Consider the following 24925-nt stretch of genomic DNA (forward strand, 5'->3'; position numbering starts at 1 on the left):
GGAATGGGGCATGATATCCGCTATTATTGCCCACAATGCCCATCATTGCCAGCCTTGTGCCTCCATGACTACTTTAAAATCTTCCACACAGAACCACGTTTTTAAGCATTTAGTTTATTTAATGACAGACACATGAGTAGCGCTGACTTAATTTCCGGGGGTAGAGTGGGGGGGGGGGGGGGGGAAATGTCTCCAGAGACACAAGATGGGCACAATATATTGGGCACTGCAATGACATTTTTGCTCTAAGGCCAGGGTCACACTTGCGAGTGCAATGGAAGAAACTCACTTGAGTCTCTCGCATCAATACCCGGCACTGCCGCCAGCACTTAGGAACACACACTCCAGTCCTGAGTGCCAGCGGCTGTGCTGGGTATTGATGCGAGAGACTCAAGTGAGTTTCTTCCATTGCACTCGCAAGTGTGACCCTGGCCTTAGACCCCGGCTTAAACTTCCACTACGTGTTTCTGGAAATCATCCATGTAGTGAAAATGGTCACTATATCAATAGATGAATTCCTAGAGGGGTGTCATTTCCAAAATGGGATCACTTCAGGGGGGATTCTGTTGTTCAGGCACTTAGCGGCTCTCCAAATTGCTATAACAGCAGAATCCCCCCTGAAGTGACCCCATTTTGGAAATCACACCCCTCTGCAAATTCATCTATGGGTGTAGTGACAGTTTACCTATCTAGGTATTTTCCTATGTAAAATCTGGGGTTAAAAACATTTTAGCGTTAACATTTTTTAGGGGCTCAATGTGACACGTCTCCAATATGGCGCTCTTTCCCTTCCGAGCTCTGCCATGTGCCCAAATAGTGGTTTACCCCCACATAGGGGGTATCAGCACACTCAGGACAAATTGCACAACTTTTGGGGTCCAATTTCTCCTGTTACCCTTTGGAAAATAAAAAATTGAGGTAGAAAAAAAAATCATTTTTGTGGAAAAAAGTTTTTTTTTCATTTTCACGGCTCTACGTTATTAACTTCTGTGAAGCACTTGGGGGTTCAAAGTACTCACCACACATTTAGATAAGTTCCTTGGGGGGTGTCTAGCTTCCCAAATGGGGTCACTTGTTGGGGGTTTCCACTGTTTATGCACGTCAGGGGCTCTCCAAACGTGACATGGTGTCCACTATCGATTCCAGCCAATTTTGCATTCCAAAAATCAAATGTTACTCCTTCACTTCCAAGACCTGCGCACAAACAGTAGCTTTCCCTCACATAGTACGAGAAATCTCACAACACATTTTATGGTGCATTTTCTTCCGTTACCCTTGTGAAAGTGGAAAATATGGCGATAAAGAAATGTTTCTGTGGGAAAAAGTGAAATGTTACTTTTTTCCTTCCACGTTCCATTATTTTTTATATAGCACCATTAATTCCATGGTACTGTACATGAGAAAGGGGTTACGTACAGAGTTATAGATATTGTTTACAGTAAAAAAAAAATTTAATATGACAGACTGGTACAGAGGGGAGATGACCCTGTCCTTGTGGACTTGCATTCTATGGGATAATGGGGAAGAGACAGAAGGTCGGAGGTGCGGCAGCTCTGGCGATGGCGAGGCGGCAGAATGGTTATTGCAGGCTGTAGGCTTTCCTGAAGAGATGGGTTTTCATGTTCCATCTGAAGGATCTGAGGGTGGTGGATAATCGAACTTGTTGAGGCATGGAATTCCAGAGGATGGGGGATATTCGGGAGAAATCTTGGCGATTGGATGAGGAACAAATAAGTGTGGAGGAGATTAGGAGGTCTTGGGAAGATCGAAGATTACGTGAGGGAAGATATTGGGAGATTAGTTCAGAGATATATGGAGGGGACAGGTTGTGGATGGCTTTGTAGATCAGTGTTAGGCCGGCGTCACACTGGCGTTTTAAACGGCTGAGTGCAATGCGATTAAAAAAAAAAAAAAAAAAAAAAAAAAAATCGCATTGCACTCGGACCAATGTTAACATATGGGGCAGCTCCCAGCAGCCGACTTTTTGTCGGCAGTTTTCCTCGGTCCGAGACAATCGCAGCATGCTGCGATTGTCTCGGACCGAGGAAAACTCTGGGCTCACTCGCACCCATATAAGCCTATGGGTGCGAGAGAGACAGCGCACACCACTCGGATATCATCCGAGTGCTGTGCGTTGTAAGCGGACCCCAGCAATGGAGGAGATGGAGAAATTCATTTCTCCGCCTCCTCCGCAGCTGTGCTCCGATCCTCCCTGTGCGAGAGAATCGGAGCACAGACGCATGACACTCGGCTCCTGCTATGCTGCGAGCAGGAGCCGAGTGTCATTAGCATATCGCATCCGATGCTCTCGCATCAGATGAAATACGCTAGTGTGACACCGGCCTTAGTAGTTTGAACTGGATTCATTGGGGAATTGAGAGCCAGTGGAGAAATTTGCAGAGGGGAGAAGCAGGGGAGTAGCGAGGAGAGAGGTGGATTAGTCGGGCAGCAGAGTTTGAGGACAGATTGTAGTGGTGCAAGAGAATTAGCGGGGAGGCCACAGAAGAGGGTGTTGCAGTAATCGAGGCGGGAGATGATGACGGCATGCCCAAAAGTTTTAGTAGATTGTGGGCTGAGGAAGGAATGAATTCTGGCAATATTTTTGATTTGGAGGCGACAGGAGGTGGCAAGAGTTTGAACATGCGGTTTGAAGGACAGGGCAGAGTCGAGAGTTAGGCTGCCGTCACACTAGTGAGTTTTACGGACGTAAGAGCGCATAAAATACGTCCGTAAAACACGCCTAACAAACGGCCCAATTATTCCCAATGGGTCAGGTCCTATCATCCGTATATTACGCATCCGTATTATACCGTCTTGTACGGCCGTAGAAAATCGCAGCATGCTGCGTTTGTCAGCGTATTGCGCAAAAAATACGCCAATGAAAGTCTATGGGGGCAAGAAAAACACGGATTCCACACGGACCAGCAGTGTGACTTGCGAGAAATACGCAGCGGTGTTAGTGAAAAGCCGGTAATTCAATTGCCGGCTTTTCATTTCTCCTTCCCCAACCCGACAGGATATGAGACATGGTTTACATACAGTAAACATCTCATATCCCCTTTTTTTTTGCATATTCCACACTACTAATGTTAGTAGTGTGTATGTGCAAAATTTACATACAAGGTGACATTAACCCTTCATTACCCCATATCCCACCGCTACACGGGAGTGGGAGGAGAGTGGCCAAGTGCCAGTATAGGCGCATCTTCCAGATGTGCCTTTTCTGGGGTGGCTGTGGGCAGATGTTTGTAGCCAGGGGGGCCAATAACCATGGACCCTCTCCTGGCTATTAATATCTGCCCTCAGTCACTGGCTTTACCACTCTGGCGGAGAATATTGCGCGGGAGCCCACGCCAATTTTTTTCCCGCGATTTAACCCTTTATTTTAGCAGCTACAGCACCCAAATTTTGCACATACACAGTACTAACATTAGTAGTGTGGAATATGCAAAAAAAAGGGGATATGAGATGACATATATCGCGCTGAATTAAACATAAATACAGAATATATATATATATGTGTCTCAATGATATATATATATATATATATATATATATATATATATATATATACTGTCTTCCCGAACATTTGAGCACATAAATCCATTAGATGTCGGTTTTGCAATCCTGCGAGAAAATATCGCAGTACGGATGCCATACGGATTACATACGGAGGATGCCATGCGCAAAATATGCTGACACACCCTGACTACGGATGACATACGGACCACTATTTTGGGAACATTTCTCCGTATTATGGCCGTATTACGGCTGTAAAAAACGGACCGTATTGTCTTACGCTGAGTGTGATGCCGGCCTTACCCCGAGGCAGCGGATTTCAGGTGCGGGAGAGAACGTGATGCCGTTTACCATAATAGATAGATCAGTTAGGGGAGATAATAGTTTTGTAAAATTTGTTGAAAGAAAAATGAAGAAAAAAAAAAAAGCTAGTAAACTTTTAACCTTCATAATTACCTAACAAAAAAAAAAAATAAATAATAATAATAATAATAATAATAATAATAATATTGGTTTCAAAATTGTGCTGATGTAAAGTAGACTTGTGGGAAATGTTATTTATTAACCATTTTGTGCTATATGACTCTCTGATTTAAGGGCATAAAAATTAAAAGTTTGAAAATTGCAAAATTTTCAAGTTTTGCCAAATTTGTTTGTTTGTTTGTTTTTTCACAAATAAAACGCAAGTCATATTGAAGAAACTTTATGACTATCATAAAGTACAATATGTCACGAGAAAGTCTCTGAATCACCGGGATCCGTTGAAGCATTCCAGAGTTATTACCTCATAAAGTGACAGTGGTCAGAATTGTAAAAATTGGCCTAGTCACAAAGGCAAAAAACAGGCCCAGGCACAAAAGGGTTAATGACTCTAAATTAAACCATACTCAAGTCATCTCCTATACCTTTGAATCCCTGGTCTATTGTAATAAAAAAAAAAAGAAAAAAAAAAGAACCATCACTATCCCTCACCTGTCCGTCATTCTGTCCCATTCCATAATCCATGTTTGAGGGATGAACAGTTTTCAACCTGGACAGTGCCAAAATTCGACCATCCAGGCTGAGAACCACTGCAGCATCAGTGATGTCACTGAGGTTCCATTCCCAATCGGGCTGAACTGCGGCGACCTCGGTGAGATCCCTGCTAGCAACATCGTGAAAAGGCCTGATGGTTCAGCTCTGAGCTCAGAGAGTTCACTCACCGCTGCACCAAGAGGCTTTTTCTCCATCCCCGCCACTCTTCTCCACTCAGCCTCTCATCATATTCCCTATGCAGCCCCTGTCAAGTAACATCAACCTTTCCAAAATACATCCTCGGAGTACTCACACTGAGTCCTGAGTCTTCATTCCCAGCTGTACTGCAGCCCTTCAGTGTTCTCATCACAGGGCTCCATGGTGCAGCTCCTCATTTCTCTCTTCTCTACTCCAGCAGCTGAGCACATCCCCGCCCCGCCCCTTCTGGTGACATCATTCCCTCCAAAAACTAAATCCGTTTTAGACGCCCCCGTGCTGTGTGCGCAGTCTGTTTTTGAGCCGACTGTGCTGTGAGTGCGTTATTCCATACTCTGTGCCGGCCGCCTGCACTGCTCAGTGATGTGAGCGCTTTCTCATCAACTGCTGCGGCTTCTACTGATCTCATTGAGCACACTCCACAGCTGAGAGGGCGGTGAGCACAGTGAGATCAATAGAAGCCACAGCAGCAGGTAATGAGAAAACTCTCACTTCACATCACTTGTTGCTGAGCAGTACTGACGGCCCGCGGGCACCAGGTATGGAATAACTTACAGCTTAGTGCACCCGATCAGAATACAGGGCAGAGCAGGCAAATGTAGGGGGCAGGAGTTGCGGTGCTGGTCAGGGGGTGTGCCCTCCGGAGGATTCCCTGCTTCCCCGATGGGCCAGTTTGACCCTGGCTAAGGGTCACACGAGCGCATGAAAAATACAAAATTGCAAGTGTAAAATAGCGGGGGGGGGGATGTGGAGTTAGTCAGCATTGTTTACTTTCACCAATTTAACCCCCAACGTCCTGCGATACACCTTTTAACCCTAGAACGCATACCTGGGGCCTCGCAGGCCTGCCAGGTTACTTGTTTTCTATTTTCTGTAAAAGTACTTTAGTTAGAATTTTGAAAATCTAGGTAATCCTCAGGTATATAGTTGTTAGTAATTTCCAGTTATTCATATATTTTTATGTTACAGACATTTTGGTATAACAACCTTTTTTTGGGACTACCCCATATTCACGCACCTGGGGCCTTTTAGGCCTGTACTAGGTTTACATGTGATACTCAGTCTTTTTGTCTGTATTGTTGCTGGGGAAGAACTTTTATGACTCTGCTATTGCTGCGAAGAGTGTGGATTCTGCATTCCCTTTTTTCCAATATCCTTGATGTGTCAGCCCTCAATAGCTACATTGTTTATTGTCAAACTAATCCAGAATTCCATGCCAACAGGAAAGACAAGAGACGTCTATTTTTGACAGAACTTTGTTATGAACTTTTGATGCCTACTATGATGGAGAGAAGCAGCATGATATGCTTATCAAGGCAAATTACGGAGGCAATGATCCGATGTGGACTACGCTTTCTGGAACATCCAGAGCAAAGAGAAAAAATAAGAAAGCGCTGCTATATTTGTCCAGCAAAGAAGGAAAGAAAATCGGAGTGTTTCTGTTCTACTTGCGGACAAAATGTATGCAAGGAACATTCAGCCGAAAAAATAATATGCGAGAATTGTCGGGGGAATATGTAAAGTTACAAATAAATATTCCTGCACCAAGTTTGCTGCAACCAAAAAATGTTTTCATAAAAAATTGCATATAGAATGCCTATATTTGGCGTGCCCGTTTACTTACTTTTTTGTTGTTTTATGCACATAATTATGTTTTGAAATATACACATCTTAGGCTGTGTTCCCAGTAGCGCTGGGGTTCGCCAGAAGGGGATCCATAATGGATCTGACCTCCTGGTAATGGAGCGCCCCCACTGCCGCAGGGCCGAGGGGCACCCGGTACCGGGCCTCTACGTCTCGGTTCTGGGGTTGTCACGGTGGCTGGGCCCGGTCCGTGACCCTGCTGAGGGGCGTCCAGTGAAAGTTGAGAATGTGATGAGGTTGTGGTGCGGTGCAGGTCGCAGTAAATTACGAGGACACCAGGTTGCAGTCTCTTTACCTCTTTACTGAAGGCTTCAGGATCCTCAGTCCAGAATACGGTTAACCGGGCTGCGTGAGACCGCCCGGTCCGATGGCACCTCCAGAGTTCCCTTTGCAGGTGGAAATCTGTGCCTACCTTCTAGCGCTTGTGTGTTGCGGTCCTCCCCTGCTGTGCTTACGGGATAGTCCCCACAACTGTTGTGTCTGTTTCTGAAGTTCCCGCACAACTCGATTTTGATGTTCTTCTTCGTCCCCCCAGATGATATGGCTAGGACGCACCCGTATGACGGGTAGGCTCGGAGCTCTTCCGGGACCCTAGTGTCGCCCCTCTCCAACTGTTGCCCCCTATGTCTTCTTAGGTGATTTGAGTGAGACAGCCCGCCTATAACTGACTGTCCTGCCGTAGGTTTGTAGTAAGGCCTGGAGCTCAATACTTCCTCGGCGTTCCAGCCACCGGCTACGCGCCTCAGTAGGATGTTGCCTCGTCTTACAGCACGACTCCTACTGGTGTTTCTCCTTGTTGCGTTGATCTCGTTTCTCACTCAGCACAATAAACCTCGCTTCTTGTCCTTTCTTAGGGCACCGCCGCGATGAAGTGCAGGCGCGGTCCCGTAACGTTCTTTCTGTTCGCTAGGCCTCTGTCAGGATGCCACCCCTGACAGGGACCCCTCTGAATCTTCCCCTACAACACCCTCTGCCACAGGATGTTGCCTGGTTCCAACCCAGTCAGCTTCTCTCTAACTTCCTATCTAACCCCCAGTTTTACGAGACTGTGAGGAGTGGCCTAATACATAGCACCCTTAGCTCCCCCTGGAGGCCAGACTGTGAAGTGTATTGGTGTCTGTGATACCTGGTCAGATGAACTCCTTCAGTGCCATCAGACGTACCACAGCCCCCCTTAGCGGCGGAGCATCAGTACTGCAACGACCAGGACTCTGGGGCGCTGCAGTAACTCCAGGATTCCGCCAGCCTTAGCTGGGGTCACCAGGAGATCAGATCCATTACGGATCCCCTCCTGGCGGACCCCAGCACTAGTTGGAATGCATCCTTACCTTGCAATTGTAAAATAAATTTTGAAAAGTATTTTTATTTGAGTTATTCCGTGTTATTTGCACACAGGCCTAAAAGGCCCCAGGTGCGTGAATATGGGGTAGTCCCAAAAAAAGGTTGTTATACCGAAATGCCTATAAAATAAAAATATATGAACAACTGGAAATTACTAACAACTATATACCTGAGGAATACCTAGAGTTTCAAAATTCTAACTAAAGTAATTTTACAGAAAATAGAAAACAAGTAACGTGGCAGGCCTGCGAGGCCCCAGGTATGCGTCCGCCAGCCTTAGCTGGGGTCACCAGGAGGTCAGATCCATTAGGGAATCCCGTCCTGGCGGACCCCTGCGCTAGTGGGAATGCATCCGTACTTTGCAATAAACTTTGAAAAGTATTTTTATTTGAGTTATTCCATGATAATTGTAAACAGGCCTAAAAGGCCCCAGGTGCGTGAATGTGCAGATTTCTATGGGTATGCGTTCTAGGGTTAATGGCGGCCGTTACGGGGTCTTATACCTTAGCACCGCTTTTTAACGGCACTGAGGAATAAGAGGACAGCGCTGCCCCGCCGCAGAAATTCCCACTGGTGTCTGCTGTACATATGATACCCTGTAGTATCGGCCCTGGCCGGTTTTGAAGCCGATCAGGGTTAATTAACCCCTTAAATACCACTGTCAATTGTAAGAGCAGTATTTAATTGGTTAATTCCACACTACTAACATTAGTAGTGTGGAATATGCAAAAAAAAGGGGGATATGAGATGGTTTACTGTATGAAAACCATGTCTCATATCATGTCGGGTTTGTGAAGGAGAAATGCAAAGCCGGCAATTGAATTACCGGCTTTTCTATAGAACACCGCTGCGTATTTCTCGCAATGCACACGCATGGTCCGTGTGTAATCCGATTTTTTCTCGCACCCATAGACTTGACAAAAAAATAAAATAAAGTTACAGCTCTCAGAATAGGACGATGCAAAAACAAATTCATTTTCTTAAAATATTGCTTTTAGTCTGTAAGTCTAGCACAGACCCGAAGAATAAATCTGCCTCACTTACTCCACATGGTGAACCGCACAAAAATAAAAGAACTACTTTTGTACTACTGTCTATTTGTTCATTCTACCTCTCAAAAATCGGCAAAAGGCTCAGCTCACATTTATCCTATGCTTTCCGCTGAGCGCTTGCATCGGGGTTTCCGTGTAAATTCCCCCAAACTGATTCATACAACAAAACCCAGACAGAAGCACTCACTTATGAGGCAGATGGAGTTACTTTGGACTGGTTTGTGTTCTGGCTATGGCCCATCATTTTAGGTGTCTTTATACCGTACAAGTATGGACGACCACAGATCTGTGCACACCTAAAGAGACGGAGACCACCGGAGCAGAGGCCAAATGCAGTACAAAGTGTCTCCATCTACCTCATGGTGGGTGTTTCCATAGGGGGTTTTGTGTGAGTCACATTTTTGTGGGATTTACATGGAAACCTCCACATAAGAGTTCAGTGAAGAACACAAGAATGTGATCCAGCATTATTCTGGAAACAATCGAAAAATGTTATGTACCCCAAAATGTTACAAATAAAAACCCTAATTTATCCTGCACAAGACCAGTCCCCACTCAGGTCTGTCATCTGTCACTGGAACTATAGGGGGTTCCCATGTTACTGGTAGAAAAAAAAAAGACTCTGGAAAAGTGACGGCTCCCACCCCTCAAATAAAATCAAGTGAAGTCTGCGCTCCCAAATCCAAATGTCCCCCTCCTGAGCCCCACTGTGCCTACACCACAGTAAGGGAGCACTACAATGTATGGGGGTTCTACACTGTATGGGCAGATTTTCAATTCTCCAGAATAAAACCTGGCATGGACGTTACAAAATAGTCACTGCAGCTGTAGATGAATTCATTGAGAGGTGAAGTTTCCTCAATGGGGTCACTTTTTGGGTTTCTCTGCTGTTCTGGTACCTCAGGGGCTCCACAGATGTCGCCTGTAAACTATTCTAGCAAAATCTGTGCTCCAAAAGCCAAATAGTGCTCCTTCTTTCTCATCCCTGATGTGTGGCCTAAGGCTGGGTTCACATTGCGTTACTGGCAATCCGCTGACGGCATCCGTTACATAGCGGCACTAACGCTATGTAACGGATGCGTTAGCGCACCCATCGACTGCCATTATGTAGCGCATCGCTAATGCATGTCATAATCGGCATGCGTTAGTGATGTGCCATCATTCTGGGACAGACCCTCGGACGCGGTCTGCAGCGTTTTGGGGTCCGTCACCGCTAGCACAGATGGAGCATCTGCGCTAGCGCAATCACATAACGCGATCTTTAAAAGGCACTTGTGTGGCGCAGTCCGTTTAACGTATGCGTTGAACGGACTGCACTTAACACCATGTGAACCTAGCCTAAGGGCTCATACCCATTTGTGAGGGGGGGAAAAAAAAAAAAAAAAAAAACACAATCCGTAATCTGGACAAAAAAAAGAAAAAAAAAAAAGAAAAAAAAAAGGAAAACTATGCGATTTTTTTATTGCAACATCCGTATTGCATCTGTGTGCAATGTGATCTTAGCATGCGCTTTTACACACAGCAGTTTTCTGACATTTACACATAGTTTTAACACTATATATACTTTTATATTGCTTTAGATTCCATAGAGAGTTAGATAGCAGAAGAGCCGGTAATTCAATTGTCGGGTTCTGTAAAATCCTTGCAGAACCCGACATGATATGACACATAGTTTACACACAGTAAACCATTGCATATCCGTTATATTTTTATATGTCCCTCACTAATAATGTTAGTAGTGTGTGTTAAGTTTGGGAGCTGTAGGGGTTAAATTAAAGGATTAATTTGCGGAAAAAACTGGCGTGGGCTCCAGCCAATTTTCTCTGCTAGAGAGGGAAAGGCAGTGACTGAGGGCAGATATTAATAGCCTAGAGAGGGTCCATGGTTATTGCCCCCCCCCCGGCTAAAAACATCTGCCCCCAGCCACCCCAGAAAAGGCACATTTGGAAGATGCACCTATTCCGGAACCTAACCCCTCTCTTCCCACTCCTCTGTAGCGGTGGGATATGGGGTAATAAGGGGTTAATGTCACCGTCCTATTGTAAGGTGACATTAAGCCTGGTTAATAATGGAGAGGTGTCAATGAGACACCTATCCATTATTAAGCCACTAGTCTGAAAGGGTTAAAAATACACACATTAAGAATAAAGTCTTTTAATGAAAGAAAGTCACAGGTTTTAATCTTTAGGGTATGTTTCCACGGTAAGTAACCGCTGCTTGTTTGACGCTGCAGCGTCAAACAAGCAGCGTCCAGATGTTCCAGCATAGTGGAGGGGATTTTATGAAATCCCGTCTCCACTATGCGTGGAAACCCGCACGCGGTGGCCCTGCGACTCCGGACATGCTGCGCGTCTTTTCAGATCGCAGCATGTCCGTACACCTTGCGGGGACGCAGCGTCCCCGCAAGGCATATCACAGGGCCCTATGGCGAGGGGTGCGATGATCCCGGATGTGTACTGTACACATCCGGCACCATCGCGTCCCATTAAGGGGGCGGGGCTTAGCGCCGAGCGGCTTCGCCGCTGCGGCGATACCGCCGCGTAGCCTTAACGTGGAAACATACCCTTATTGTACGCTCAATCCAACTGAAAACCCTCGTTCTCCTGAAAAAAAAAAAAAAGGAAAATAAAAAAAGCAACAATATCCCATACCTGTCCGTCGTACAGTCATGTCCCACGATGTAATTCCATCTGAAGGGGTTAATTACAGTAACAACCAGGAGCCTGCTAATGCAGCCGCTCCCGACTGTAAGGGTATGTGCACACGTTGCGGATTTTGCTGCGGATCCGCAGTGGTTTTGACGCTGCGGATTCGCAGCTGTTTTCCCTGAGTTTACAGTACCATGTAAATCTATGAAAAACAAAATCCGCAGTGCACATGCAGCGGAAAAAAACGTGCGGAAACGTAGCTTTGTTCCGCAGCATGTCAGTTTCTCCGCACCTGCTCCATAATAGGAATCTGCAGGTGTAAAACTGCAGGTGAAATCCGCAAAAAATACGCAGGTAATCCGCAGTGCGATTTACCTGTGGATTTACCAAAATCAGTCTGGAAAAATCCACAGGACTTTCCTCAGTGTGTGCACATGGCCTAAAAAGCTGGGGAATTAATGAAATGCAGGGGGGCGGAGCTTCGTGACTAGCAGTGCTGTCACCGAAGCTGCGCCCCCTGGTGGCATGAACTCATATGAACTGTAGCGTGAGAAAATATTCCGAAAAATTCACATGCTACAGTTCATGCCACCAGGGGGCATGTGCCTTTTCTGGGGTGGCTGGGGGCAGATTTTTTTAGCCGGGGGCGCACGCAATAACCTTGGTCCCTCTCTAGGCTATTAATATCTGCCTTCTGTCACTGGCTTTACCACTCTGGCGGAGAAAATTGCACGGGAGCCCACGCCAGTTTTTTCCGTGAATTAATCCTTTAATTTAACCCCTACAGTTCCCAAATTTTGCACACACACCTCTAACATTATTAGTGAGGAATATATAAAAATATAACGGATATGAGATGGATTACTGTATGTGACCAGGTATCATATCCTGTCGGGTTTGATAAGGAGATAGCAAAAGCCGGCAATTGAATTATTGGCTCCTCTGCTATCTAGCTTTGTATAATATATATATTATATATATATATATGTATATATATATTATATTGAGGCTGTGGCCTCTGATACAGCTAGGGGGCGCTGTTTGTTCTCCCCAGAATGTGCATGCAGACGGATGAAGTCCATAGGTGTGCATGAGAGTCACGGATTTCTGGTCTGAAGGCCACAGGTTTGTGTGTGTTTAAAAACCCTGCAGTAAGGGATATGGGTGTGTCAGGTGTCGTGTCAGGTGTCTGTTAGTGTCAGTCTGGTGTGTGCTGGTCTGCAGAGTGCATGGAGGCCAGCAGAGCCAGCACCCAGGGCAGCTGAATAGCCTGGCACCCGCAGCGTACACAGAGATGCAAGTCGTCCATGGTACTGGTCTCGGATGTGGACAGTCCTGTGCCCGGAGGTGGTTGTCCTGTGCCCGTAGGAGTCGGATGTGGACAGACCTGTGCCCGGAGGTGGATGTTCTGTGCTCGGAGGTGGATGTCCTGTGCCCGAAAGAGGACTAGCATGTGTAACGATTGCAAACAGGTGGATATGGTGCCCGGCTGCTATCCGGAGGATATCCTGAACTGTGTACGACTGTGTGAGTAAAGAGTCTGTAAGAGACTGTGATACAGCGATGCAGGACACCCACGAGAACTAGTCAGAGGAGGGCTGGCATGTGTAGTGTCTGCAACATGAGGCTGTGTGTATGGAGACGTATAGAGACTGTGAGATGGCGTGCGGTCGCCCAGGGAAACTGGACAAGGGAAGTCTGGAGTGTCTGTTATATGTACTGCTTTGAACCGGTGTAAACTGGTCACTGATAATTTCCACTGAAGTTATATGCATTTATGTGAATTGGACTTTAATGCTGTGAAGAAACACATTAAAAGAGACTTTTATGTTTGAATTTGTGGGACACTCCTTTCTTTCCGAGCCCTGCCGTGCTCCTAAACAGTAGTGTTTGTACACATATAGGGTATCGGTGTACTCAGGAGAAATTGAGCAGTACATTTTGGGATATATTTTCTCCTGTTACCCTTTTGTAAATTTTCATGTGGCTCTAGATTATAAACGTCTGTGAAGCACCTGGGGGTTCAAGGTGCTCTCCACAGGGCAGTGGGGTACTCTGTACAGAGTCCGGTCGCAAAGAGGGATGTCACAGTGGCTGTCACCCGGTCCATGGCCCTGGGCATCAACACTAAAGGGGAAAATGTTTGAGTCTGTCGTGACGCCACCTGTGGAGTTCACTCAGTAGTATGACAGACGCTGCATTAAAGGGGGTCCCCTGGGGGATGTTGCGGCAGCACAGATGTTACAGTTCCCACAGGTGAAGTGGGGTCCCCAGGGGTCCTATAGTGTAGGGCGTAGGTGGTATAGCTGGTGAATAAATGAGAGAAGACAAGCTGTATGTCTTTACCTGGTTTACTGCAGGTTGCTGGCCGCAGTCCAGGGTACCAGGCGCGGATGATGGTGGTCCTGCCGGTTCAGAGGCAAGTGAGAGTTCTCCTGTACCAGTAGAGGTCCGTCAGCGTTTCCAACTAGCGCCTTTCAAGGTGAGGTCCCTGCTGCCTGAAGCTTCCTACAGGGTCCTCCAGTTTCCCCCTGTCCTGGGACAGGTACCTGCATGATGGGCAGCTTGAGCCGTTTTACAGGGACTCTAACGTGCCCCGGGCTCCTCAGGTGCGGCTGCATCTCAGGCGTGGTGCGGGCAGGTAACGTGTAGTGGCGTGCCCTTCGGTTCTGCTGTGTCCTAGAGTCCCACAGAAGCCTCGGGCTCCCGACTCCTGCGCTTCAGCTCTGAGGGTGCCCTGCCACAGTTCCCTTCTGAGTTCTGTTCCACTCCTGTGCTCCTTCCCTTCCGGCTATTCCACATCCAACCCTTCAGGTCTTTCTCCTTCCAGAGGCTGCAGCTCCCTCATGGCTGCCAGGCCTCTGTCTGCTCTGCTTGGTCTCCCTGGACCAACTCTCTAACTCCTCCAGGTCAGGATCTTTATACAGGGAAGCTCCCCCTCCTGGCCTGGATTCAGAATGTGTTGCATGTCTGTGCCTTACCTGGTGAAGAGAACTCCTTTGCCTCTGAGCATGACATCACCTTCCCTGAAGTAAAGGCAACATCACTGCAGCAACCGGTAACTTGGGGTGCTGCACACACATCTAGATAAAATTCATTGAGGGGTCTAGTCTCCAAAATTGGGGCGATGTGTGGGAGGGGAAGCTTCCACTGTTTAGGCATATCAGGGGCTCATTTAAAAACATTTGCTGATATAAAGACATGTGGGAACTGTTATTTATTAACTATTTTCTGTGACACGACTCGCTGGTTTCATGGCATAAAAATTAAAAAGTTGCAAAATTTTCAACCAATTTCAGATATTTTCACAAATAAACGCAAGTTGTATCAACCATATTTTACTTTATCATGAAGCACAATATGTCAGGAGAAAATAATCTCTGAATCGGTGGGATTTGTGGAAGCTCAGTCAGGAAGATGAAGATTGGGGTTTCTGAACTACCAGCACATGCTCGCGCAGGACACCAAGACATTATAGCCTAATCTGGGGGAATAAATAAACGGGTCCCAGTCCTGTTCTACCTGCATTTTTGTTACCAGAAATACTGCAGAAAACTGATGGCAGCTTTTTTTTTTGGCACTTATCGCTCTCTATGGGTAAAGAACGCTGAAAGAATGGACATGCTGCAGTTCTCAGTTTCCACTTTAGTCAGAGAAAAAAAAACCACGACAATCGTGTGTAGATTTCAGATATCTCAGTTCTTATGATTCTGTAAATGGCAGCCTACAATTTGCAGAGAAAAAAAGCAGCAGAAATGAAAGTGTGAACATAGCTTTATGTTGAAAGAATAGACGCTGCAGATTTAAATCTGCAAATCAAGAAGGAGTGAGGTGTGAACGAGACGTCCGTATCCTTGTTCACGCTGCTGCGTCAGGAAACGCTTCAGGTTGTGTTCACACAGCAGCATTTGTTAGCCAAGGCCAGGAGTGGGTGATAAATGCAGAAGTGGGGACGTGTTACTCGTAGACTTTTCCTCTGATTGTTCCTCTCCTGGTTTTGGCACCAAATACTGCAGTGTGAATGCCGCCTTACGTTTTGTGACCATCTGTGCAGAAAAAAAGAAAACGCCACAAATGTGCATCGTGTGGGTTGGGATCATGTTACTCTAGCTAGCGCTGCTCTTATTTTCCAAATGTTCTAAGAATTATATTTATAAGGAAAGTATTTTTGAGCCGACTCCGTAGCTGCACAATCCCAGAAGAACAAGGGGGGTGAGATCTCCCATCTGGAGAAGTTTAGCAGCAGTTACAGAAATAACTATTACCCTTTGCAGTCCGGGGGGATGAAGCCCTTGATTTCCACGCAGTGCCCCGCTGTCAGGTTGAGATTGGTCAGGACCACACCCTGCACACAAGGGATGAACACAATGAAGAGTTAACAGTCATGCGAGGAGTCTAAATATAGGGCAGAATTGGCTCCTGCCCAACTCCCACCGCCATCATCATCTTCATCACCCTCAACTGCCGAAAAAACGCTGCAAAGTCACAGGCAGAACTGCAGGAAGTTAGACACATCATCCCCTTATACAGGGAGGGGGCAGAGGGCTGTATTTAAAGGGTTAAACGCCACCAGTTGCCGAACCTCTGGCTGTCTAAAATGGGGAAATAGAGAGTCAACTACTCTGCATGGAGAGCAGCGGTGGACACTCGGCTCTCAGGAGTCGGCAGAGAACCGTTATAACAGCCGCCGGCCAGTCTGTACGGTAACTCGATAGGAAAGACGATCTAGATGGGGAAGGGGGGGTAGTGGGACGTTATGCCCCAAACATAGCCCACGTCCCGGCCCCACACAAATCCCACGTCCCGGCCCCACTCACAGCCCAACCCCACTCACAGCCCAACCCCACTCACAGCCCCAACCCCACTCACAGCCCCAACCCCACTCACAGCCCCAACCCCACTCACAGCCCCAACCCCACTCACAGCCCCAACCCCACTCACAGCCCCAACCCCACTCACAGCCCCAACCCCACTCACAGCCCCAACCCCACTCACAGCCCCAACCCCACTCACAGCCCCAACCCCACTCACAGCCCCAACCCCACTCACAGCAGCTGCCATCATCCTTCTGCTCCAGAGTCGCCTTGTAGAGCAGCTGCTCAGCCCTTTGTGTATATATATAGTGGCCACAGCCAATCAGAGAAGGAGGCGTGGTCTGTCACAACCAAAACTTAACCCCTTAAGGACCAAGCCACTATGTAGCTTATTGACCTGTCTCATTTTTAAAATCTGACCAGTGTCACTTTATGAGGGAATAATTCTGGAGCTTCAGGGATTCTGAGATTGTTTTTTCGTGACATATTGTACTTTATGTTAGTGGTAAATTTGGGTAGCTATTTGCATTTATGAAAATATAAAAAAATAGAAAATTTCAAATATGCAAACTTTACATTTTTATGCCCTTAAACAAGAGAGTTGTGCCACACAATATATAAATAACATGTCCCACATGTCTAGTTTATGTCTGCATCATTTTTTAAACAATTTTTTTTGGTAGGAAGCTATAAGGGTTAAAAGTATCAGCGAATTCTCATTTTTCCAACAAAATTTACAAACATATTTTTTTTAGGAACCACCTCACATTGAAAATTACTTTGAGGGGTCTATACGACAGAAAATGCCCACAAGTGACACCATTCTAAAAACTGCACCCCTCAAGTTGCTCAAAACCACATTCAAAAAGTTTATTAACCCTTCAGGAGATTCACAGGAGCTAAAACAATGTGAACAGAAAAAAAGGAACATTTTATTTTTTTTTCCCACAAAAATGTTACTTTAGCCCCAATTTTTGCATTTTCACAAGGGTAACAGGAAAAAATTAACCATAAAATTTGTGAAATTTTTTCCTGAGTACGCCTAATAAGTGGGGGAAAACTACTGTGGGTGCATGGCAGGGCTCGGAAGGGAAGGAGCGCCATTTGACTTATAGAGTGCAAAATTGTCTGGAATAGATAGCAGACTCCATGTCACGTTTGGAGAGCCCCGATGTGCATAAACAATGGAAACACCCCACAAGTGACCTAATTTTAGAAATCACACTTCTTGAAAAATTTCTCTAGGGATGTAGTGAGCATTTTAAACCTACAGGTATTTCATAGAATTGTATAATATTGGCTGTGAAAATGAAAAGTTACATTTTTTGCATTATAATGTTTTAGCCCCGAGTTTTTAATTTTCAAAAGTCTAATAGGAGAAAATGGACCACAGAATTTGTTACACAATGTCTGCTGCGTACGGCAGTTCTCCATGTATCGTCAAAAACTACTTTTTAGGCACAGTACAAAGCTCAGAAGGGAAGGAGCACCATATTGGAGAACAGATTTTTCTGGTCTGGTTTGAGGGCGCCATATCACTTTGGTAGAGACCCTGAGTTGTCAGGACAGCAGGACCACCATAAGTTACCCCATTTTACAAACTACACCTCTTAATGAAATCATCCAGGGGTGCAGTGATCATATTAGCATCACATGTGTTTCACAAAATGTTATACCACTGAGCGGTGAAGAAATTCTTTTAATTTTTTTTCCACTGCATTGTTGTGTTAGCCCCCGATTTTACAGTTTCACAAAGGAAAATGGGTACAAATGCTAAAAATGACCACATAACTTGTTATGCAATTTTTGTGAGCGTAGCATTACCCCATATGTGGCTGTAAAGTACTGTTTGGCCACATGGCGAGAATCAAGAGGGAAGGAGCACTATTTGAACACATTTTTGTAGAATGGTCTGCGGACTCCATATACAGAGCCCCTAAGTGTCAGAAGAACAGAATTCCCCCTCGACCCCAATTTGGAAATTACACCCCTCTGGGAATTAATCTACAGATGTAGTAATGATTTTGCTAGCAATGAATGTTGATAAGTGAAAATGCAAATATGCCATTGTAGTGCCCAGTACATTGTAGTGCCGTGCATTTTACCCAGCTTATGCGTCTGCAGACATGCACCCTGTAAATTAAATGGGCTCTCACTACAGTATTTGCCAAACATGGATGTTAACAGTGGATTGTGGATTAGTCACACTGTGGAGCTCAGGAGGAGGGGGCATTTGGATATGCGAGTGCAGATTTTGCTGGATTTTTTTTTTTTTTTTTGTGGGAGCCATGTCACTTTTCCAGAACCTTAGTGTTACTAGTAATGTGGACACCCCCTATATTTCTGTTAATAGATGATGAACCTGATTGAGGATTTGTGGGTTGAGTAGAAGTTTTTATTGGTAGCATTCTGGAGCTCAGAACATTTTGGATCACATTTAGGCTGCCGTCACACTAGCAGTATTTGGTCAGGATTTTTCATCAGTATTTGTAGCCAACACCAGGAGTGGAACAAATAGAGGAAAAGTATAATAGAAACATATGCACCACTTCTGCATTTATCACCCACTCCTGGTTTTGGCTTACAAATTCTGATGTAAAATACTGACCAAATACTGCTAGTGTGACCGCAGCCTTATCCTGCACTCTACGCTGAGCACTTACATCGGGGTTTCCATCTAAATCTGCAAAATATGTGATTTGGATGAAACCCCCAAAAGATCCTTTCACTAGTCAGGCAGCAAAGTTTCTCTGGACTCTGTGTGGCTTTTATTCAGCGGTATCCGGCTTTTAAAAGGTGCACAAAACTAAAAAGACAAACTGCTGGATCACAGGTCAGACTGCATCCAGAGTGCCTCCATCTGCCTCATTATAGGGAATCTCCCGCCGGAGATTGCGTCTGAATCACATATTTCAGAGATTTACATGGAGACCCTTGTGTAAGTGCTCAGCGCTGAGCACACGATAAATATGAGCTGAGCCTTACTGTGATCTTTGGGAGGCAGAATGATCAAATCAACAGCAAGTGAATAATTGGCTGTATTTATTATTTACGCCGTTCCTCATGTGGTATAAGGGATTAGGGTTAAGTGATTTAGCGGCAGACACTGACAGCTTGGGGCTCCTGTGCAAGAAATGTGTCTAGACCCCACTCCCTGCCCGGCATGTCGCTTATGATGAGTACAATCTGGCCATGGGACCCCCGGAGCCTTGGGCTCTGAGCAGCATGCCAGACTGCCCTCATTATCACAGCCCTGCAAGCAGGGGCGTACATGGAGTTCACAGCGCTTCATAGCAGAAGTTTTATTTGGCTTCTCTCACACCTCTAATATATATATATTTTTTTTTTTACTGAGATGGATATACAGCTATGGCAAAAATTAAGAGACTGCTGCACAGTTGTATAAAAATCTGCTTCACTACATGTCTGAGCCATTCCATTCTAGTGTCAGTTGAATTCCAGCCAGAGTACACCTCATTCTACTGAATGTGCTTCTGATTAGGTGATCACCTGAACCAAATCTTATTTAACGAAGGAAAGTATAAAAAACACTTCTGTGGTGTTCACAATCTTCTTGCAATAGGACAAGCCGGATGGCAAAACAAGTGCTACTAATATCCCAAAAGTAATAGGAATGGAAAAATAACTTTTAACCATGCCAAAGGAATTGAAAAGAAAAGTATTGAGTGAGGAAAAGAAGGGCTCAATTCTGGCTTTACTAGCAGAGGGGCACAGTGAGCGTCATGTTGCCTCCATCCTTAAAATTTTCTAAAGATGGCAGTTCATTACAACAAGGTCAAGCAGCAGACATTAGGGACAGCAAAGCTAAAGATCGGCAGGGGGCGAAAACGACTCTCCGCTGACCGGGATGACCATCATCTTATTCCAATGTCACTCAGCAACCGCAGGATGACAAGTGACCTTCAAAAGGAATGGCAAATGGGGTGAAGTGCACGGCAAGAACAGTTCGTAACAGGTTCCTAGAGGCAGAACTCAAGTAATGTAAAGCTAGAAAAAAGCCTTTCATCAATGAGACGCAAGGGAGAGCCAGGCTGAAGTTTGCCAAAGACATAAGGATGGGGCCATAGAGGACTGGAGTAAGGTAATCTTCTCTGATGAGTGTAATTTTCAGCTTTGCCCAACACCTGGTCATATAATGGTTAGACGGAGATCTGGAGAGGCGTACAAGCCAGAGTGTCTTGCACCCACTGTGAAATTTGGTGGAGGATCGGTGATGATCTGGGGATGCTTCAGCAAGGCTGGAATTGGGCAGGTTAATCTTTGTGAAGGACGTATGAATCAAGCCGCATAAAAGGTTATCCTGGAAAAAGAGTTGATTCCTCAGGCAATGTTCCCCGACTCTTAGGACTATTTTTTTCCAGCTGGACAATGTGCCATGCCACACAGCTAGGTCAATCAAGGTGTGGATGAAGGACCACCACATCAAATCCCTGTCATGGCCGCCCAATCTCCAGACCTGAACCCCACTGAAAACCTCTGGAATGCAAATAGGAAGATGGATAGTCACAAGCCATCAAAGAAGAAATGCTTTAATTTTTGTACCAGGAGCGTCATAAGGTCACCCAATAAGCATTGTGAAAGACTGGTGGAAAGCTGCCAAGACGCATGAAAGCTGTGATTAAAAATCATGGTTAATCCACAAAATATTGATTTCTGAACTCTTCCTGAGTTAAAACATTAGTGTTGATGTTTCTAAATGATTATGAACTTGTTTTGTTTTTTTTGCATTATTTGAGGACTGAAAGCAATGCTTTTTCATCTTATTTTGAACATTTCTCATTTTCAGAAAATACAAAATTTATTGCTTGGAATTACGGAGACATGTTGTCAGTAGTTTATAGAATAAAAGAACAATTTACATTTTACTCGAAAATATTAAAGAGAAAAATCAAACAAACTGAAAACTTTGCAGTGGTCTCTTAATTTTTGCCAGAGCAAATCCGTTAGGATTTGGTTCTGCTAAGCCCAACCATGTACAGTTAGGTCCATATATATTTGGACAGAGACAACATTTTTCTAATTTTGGTTATAGACATTACCACAATGAATTTTAAACAAAACAATTCAGATGCAGTTGAAGTTCAGACTTTCAGCTTTCATTTGAGGGTATCCGCATTAAAATTGGATGAAGGGTTTAGGAGTCTCAGCTCCTTAACATGTGCCACCCTGTTTTTAAAGGGACCAAAAGTAATTGGACAGATTCAATAATTTTAAATGAAATGTTCATTTTTAATACTTGGTTGAAAACCCTTGGCTGGCAATGACTGCCTGAAGTCTTGAACTCATGGACATCACCAGACGCTGTGTTTCCTCCTTTTTGATGCTCTGCCAGGCCTTCACTGCGGTGGTTTTCAGTTGCTGTTTGTTTGTGGCCTTTCTGTCTGAAGTTTAGTCTTTAACAAGTGAAATGCTGCTCAATTGGGTTGAGATCAGGTGACTGACTTGGCCATTCAGGAATATTCCACTTCTTTGCTTTAATAAACTCCTGGGTTGCTTTGGCTTTATGTTTTGGGTCGTTGTCCATCTGTAGTATGAAATGACGACCAATCAGTTTGGCTGCATGTGGCTGGATCTGAGCACACAGTATGGCGGCTCTGAAGACCTCAGAATTCATTCCTGTGTCACATCATCCATAAACACTAGTGACCCAGTGCCACTGGCAGCCATGCATGCCCAAGCCATCACACTGCCTCCGCCGGGTTTTACAGATGATGTGGTATGCTTTGGATCATGAGCTGTACCACGCCTTCGCCATACTTTTCTCTTTCCATCATTCTAGTAGAGGTTGATCATGGTTTCATCTGTCCACAGAATGTTCTTCCAGAACTGTGCTGGCTTTTTTAGATGTTTTTTAGCCTTTTTATTCTTGATGCTTATGAGTGGCTGCACCGTGCAGTGAACCCTCTGTAGTTACTTTCATGCAGTCTTCTCTTTATGGTAGATTTGGATATTGATACGCCGACCTCCTGGAGAGTGTTGGTCACTTGGTTGGCTGTTGTGAAGGGGTTTCTCTTCACCATGGAGATTATTCTGCGATCATCCACCACTGTTGTCTTCTGTGGGCGCCCAGGTCTTTTTGCATTGATGAGATCACCAGTGCTTTCTTTCTTTCTCAGGATGTACCAAACTGTAGATTTTGCCACTCCTAATATTGTAGCAATTTCTCGGATGGGTTTTTTTCTGTTTTCGCAGCTTAAGAATGGCTTGTTTCACCTGCATGGAGAGCTCCTTTGACCGCATGTTTACTTCACAGCAAAACCTTCCAAATGCAGCACCACATCTCAAATCAACTCCAGGCCTTTTATCTGCTTAATTAAGAATGACATAACGAAGGGATTGCCCACACCTGTCCATGAAATAGCCTTGGAGTCAATTGTCCAATTACTTTTGGTCCCTTTAAAAACAGGGTGGCACATGTTAAGGAGCTGAAATTCCTAAACCCTTCATCCAATTTTAATGTGGATACCCTCAAATGAAAGCTGAAAGTCTGAACTTCAACTGTATCTGAATTGTTTTGGTTAAAATTCATTGTGGTAATGTCTATAACCAAAATTAGAAAAATGTTGTCTCTGTCCAAATATATATGGACCTAACTGTATATAGTATATTACAGTATATGTCTGACATCTACATATAACATCTGGTATCTGATTTAGGCTATGTGCACACGTCAGGATTTTGTCAGGATTTTGTCAGTTTTTTTCCTCAGGATTTGTAGCCAAAACCAGGAGTGGAACAAGTGGAACAATTAGAGGAAAAGTATAATAGAAACATATGCACCACTTCTGCATTTATCACCCACTCCTGGTTTTGGCTACAAAACCTGATGAAAAAGCCTGACCAAATCCTGACAAAATCCTGACAAAATCCTGACGTGTGCACATAGCCTAAGGGTTATTCCCCGAATAAGTCAAGTTATCCCCAATCCCGATGAGAAAGGAAAACTTACTGACTTTTGGGGGACTGACACTGAGTCCCATATAAGGCTCACTATAAAATAATGGACCAAATATAGTTGTCATGTTGTGACTCGACCAAACGGATGGTCGGTCAGCTAATGGCACAATACACATACAACGGGGATGGTATAGGTGAGAGGAAGGCCCTACCTGAAGGGAATGGGGAATGGTCACCACTTGAGCTCAAACCTGAGCCTGTCCCTGCATTCCCCTAACGCCCTATGTGTGTCCTCCCACCCACCCCCCACGCTGCCATCAGGATACTTGTGCACTGGCCAGCAAGGAGCACTAGCTTCACCTCTGCAGATAACACACAGGGGGAAGTAACAAACACCAAAGGGATAAGGTAACAAAAACACCACACTTAGCTTATGTACACCGCTGCTAAGCTCCACACCGCAGAAAACAGCAACTGGACTCCAAACACCAGGCGTGGCTAACACCAGAGCTGCTCCTGTTAGGCTGGTCTACAGAAAGAAACTGCATCACCAACAGTCAGCTGATGCATCAGGTGACCTTTTAAAGTATGGTGGGAGTGGTCCCCACCTGCATCAGCAGACCCAGCAGCACTGTAGTAACATCAGATTGCCAGCGGGAGAAAGGTTTACCTCCATGAAACCAGATCTGCCACAAATCCAAAAATGGATGGTGACAATAGTGCTCCATACAGAAGAATGGGCCCCATATAATGCTCCATACAGAAGAATGGGCCCCATATAATGCTCCATACAGAAGAATGGGCCCCATATAATGCTCCATACAGAAGAATGGGCCCCATATAATGCTCCATACAGAAGAATGGGCCCCATATAATGCTCCATACAGAAGAATGGGCCCCATATAATGCTCCATACAGAAGAATGGGCCCCATATAATGCTCCATACAGAATAATGGGCCCATATAATGCTCCATACAGTATAATGGGCCCCATAAAATGCTCCATATTAAATAATGGACCACATATATTGCTCCATACAGAATAATGGGCCCCATATATTGCTCCATACACTGCTCTGGGGACCCCAACACAGAGTGCCAAGTTACCGTAAACACGAGTCCGCATGACCCCGGTCCCACTGCTCCGGGGACCCACGACACAGAGTGTGCATGTTCCTGCAAATATTGGCCTTGTCATGAATGGGGCATGGCTTAGCTTATGCTCCCAAGTCACCAGGCCACAACGACGTGGGGCGTGCATCCCAGGTGGTAATGGAGTGTGGACCCACTGGACCACAGAGGGGGACCCGGGACTACCCGGATTAGGGGAGAGCAGCGGCCGGGGTCTGTGGTAGCTGAGCGTGTGGGCAAGGTGGTGACATGCCGGACTAGATGACACCTCACACCTTCAGGTAAGAAGAAACCTAAAGTTTACTACATAAAGTCATCATACAGAACACAAGACATAACAATGCTAGGCTCCCAACTCTGCACATCAAGGAAGGGTGAACATCACAGGCCAGGAGACGTTGGCAAGAGACTCCCCAAAAAACTTTTTTTTCTGAGAATCTTAGAATTTGATTAGGTAGAATGCTTTTATATAAAAGAATCTTTTAGTAACAAATGCCAGTGTTTATTTAAAACACTCCATATATATATTTTCCTTTGTTATAATCTGTAATAAAATGAAACTTAAAACGACACTGGTTATTTTCAGGGTTTTTTCCTCTGCAGTTTGACTCCCCTCCTTAGATTTGTG

At 45.2% G+C, this 24925-nt stretch overlaps 1 protein-coding gene and 1 long non-coding RNA gene across 2 annotated transcripts in view; one reads left to right on the forward strand and one right to left on the reverse strand.

Moving 5' to 3' along the window:
• The window catches only part of LOC143787998 (galectin-1-like), a 35284-nt gene extending 18738 nt beyond the window's left edge, over nucleotides 1–16546 (reverse strand). Inside the window, exons 1-2 of the mRNA XM_077277310.1 lie at nucleotides 16484–16546; nucleotides 15700–15779 (exon numbers count right to left, since the gene is read on the reverse strand). Of these exons, the coding sequence (XP_077133425.1) occupies nucleotides 15700–15779; nucleotides 16484–16498 (95 nt within the window). The 5' untranslated portion in view covers nucleotides 16499–16546. The remainder of the gene's footprint in view (nucleotides 1–15699; nucleotides 15780–16483) is intronic.
• LOC143787999 (uncharacterized) overlaps nucleotides 15814–24925 on the forward strand; it is a 51828-nt gene continuing 42716 nt past the window's right edge. Inside the window, exon 1 of the long non-coding RNA XR_013218527.1 lies at nucleotides 15814–16137. This is a non-coding gene — a long non-coding RNA (uncharacterized LOC143787999). The remainder of the gene's footprint in view (nucleotides 16138–24925) is intronic.

This window comes from Ranitomeya variabilis, chromosome 8, assembly GCF_051348905.1.
Source record: "Ranitomeya variabilis isolate aRanVar5 chromosome 8, aRanVar5.hap1, whole genome shotgun sequence".
Taxonomy (NCBI): Eukaryota; Metazoa; Chordata; class Amphibia; order Anura; family Dendrobatidae; genus Ranitomeya; species Ranitomeya variabilis.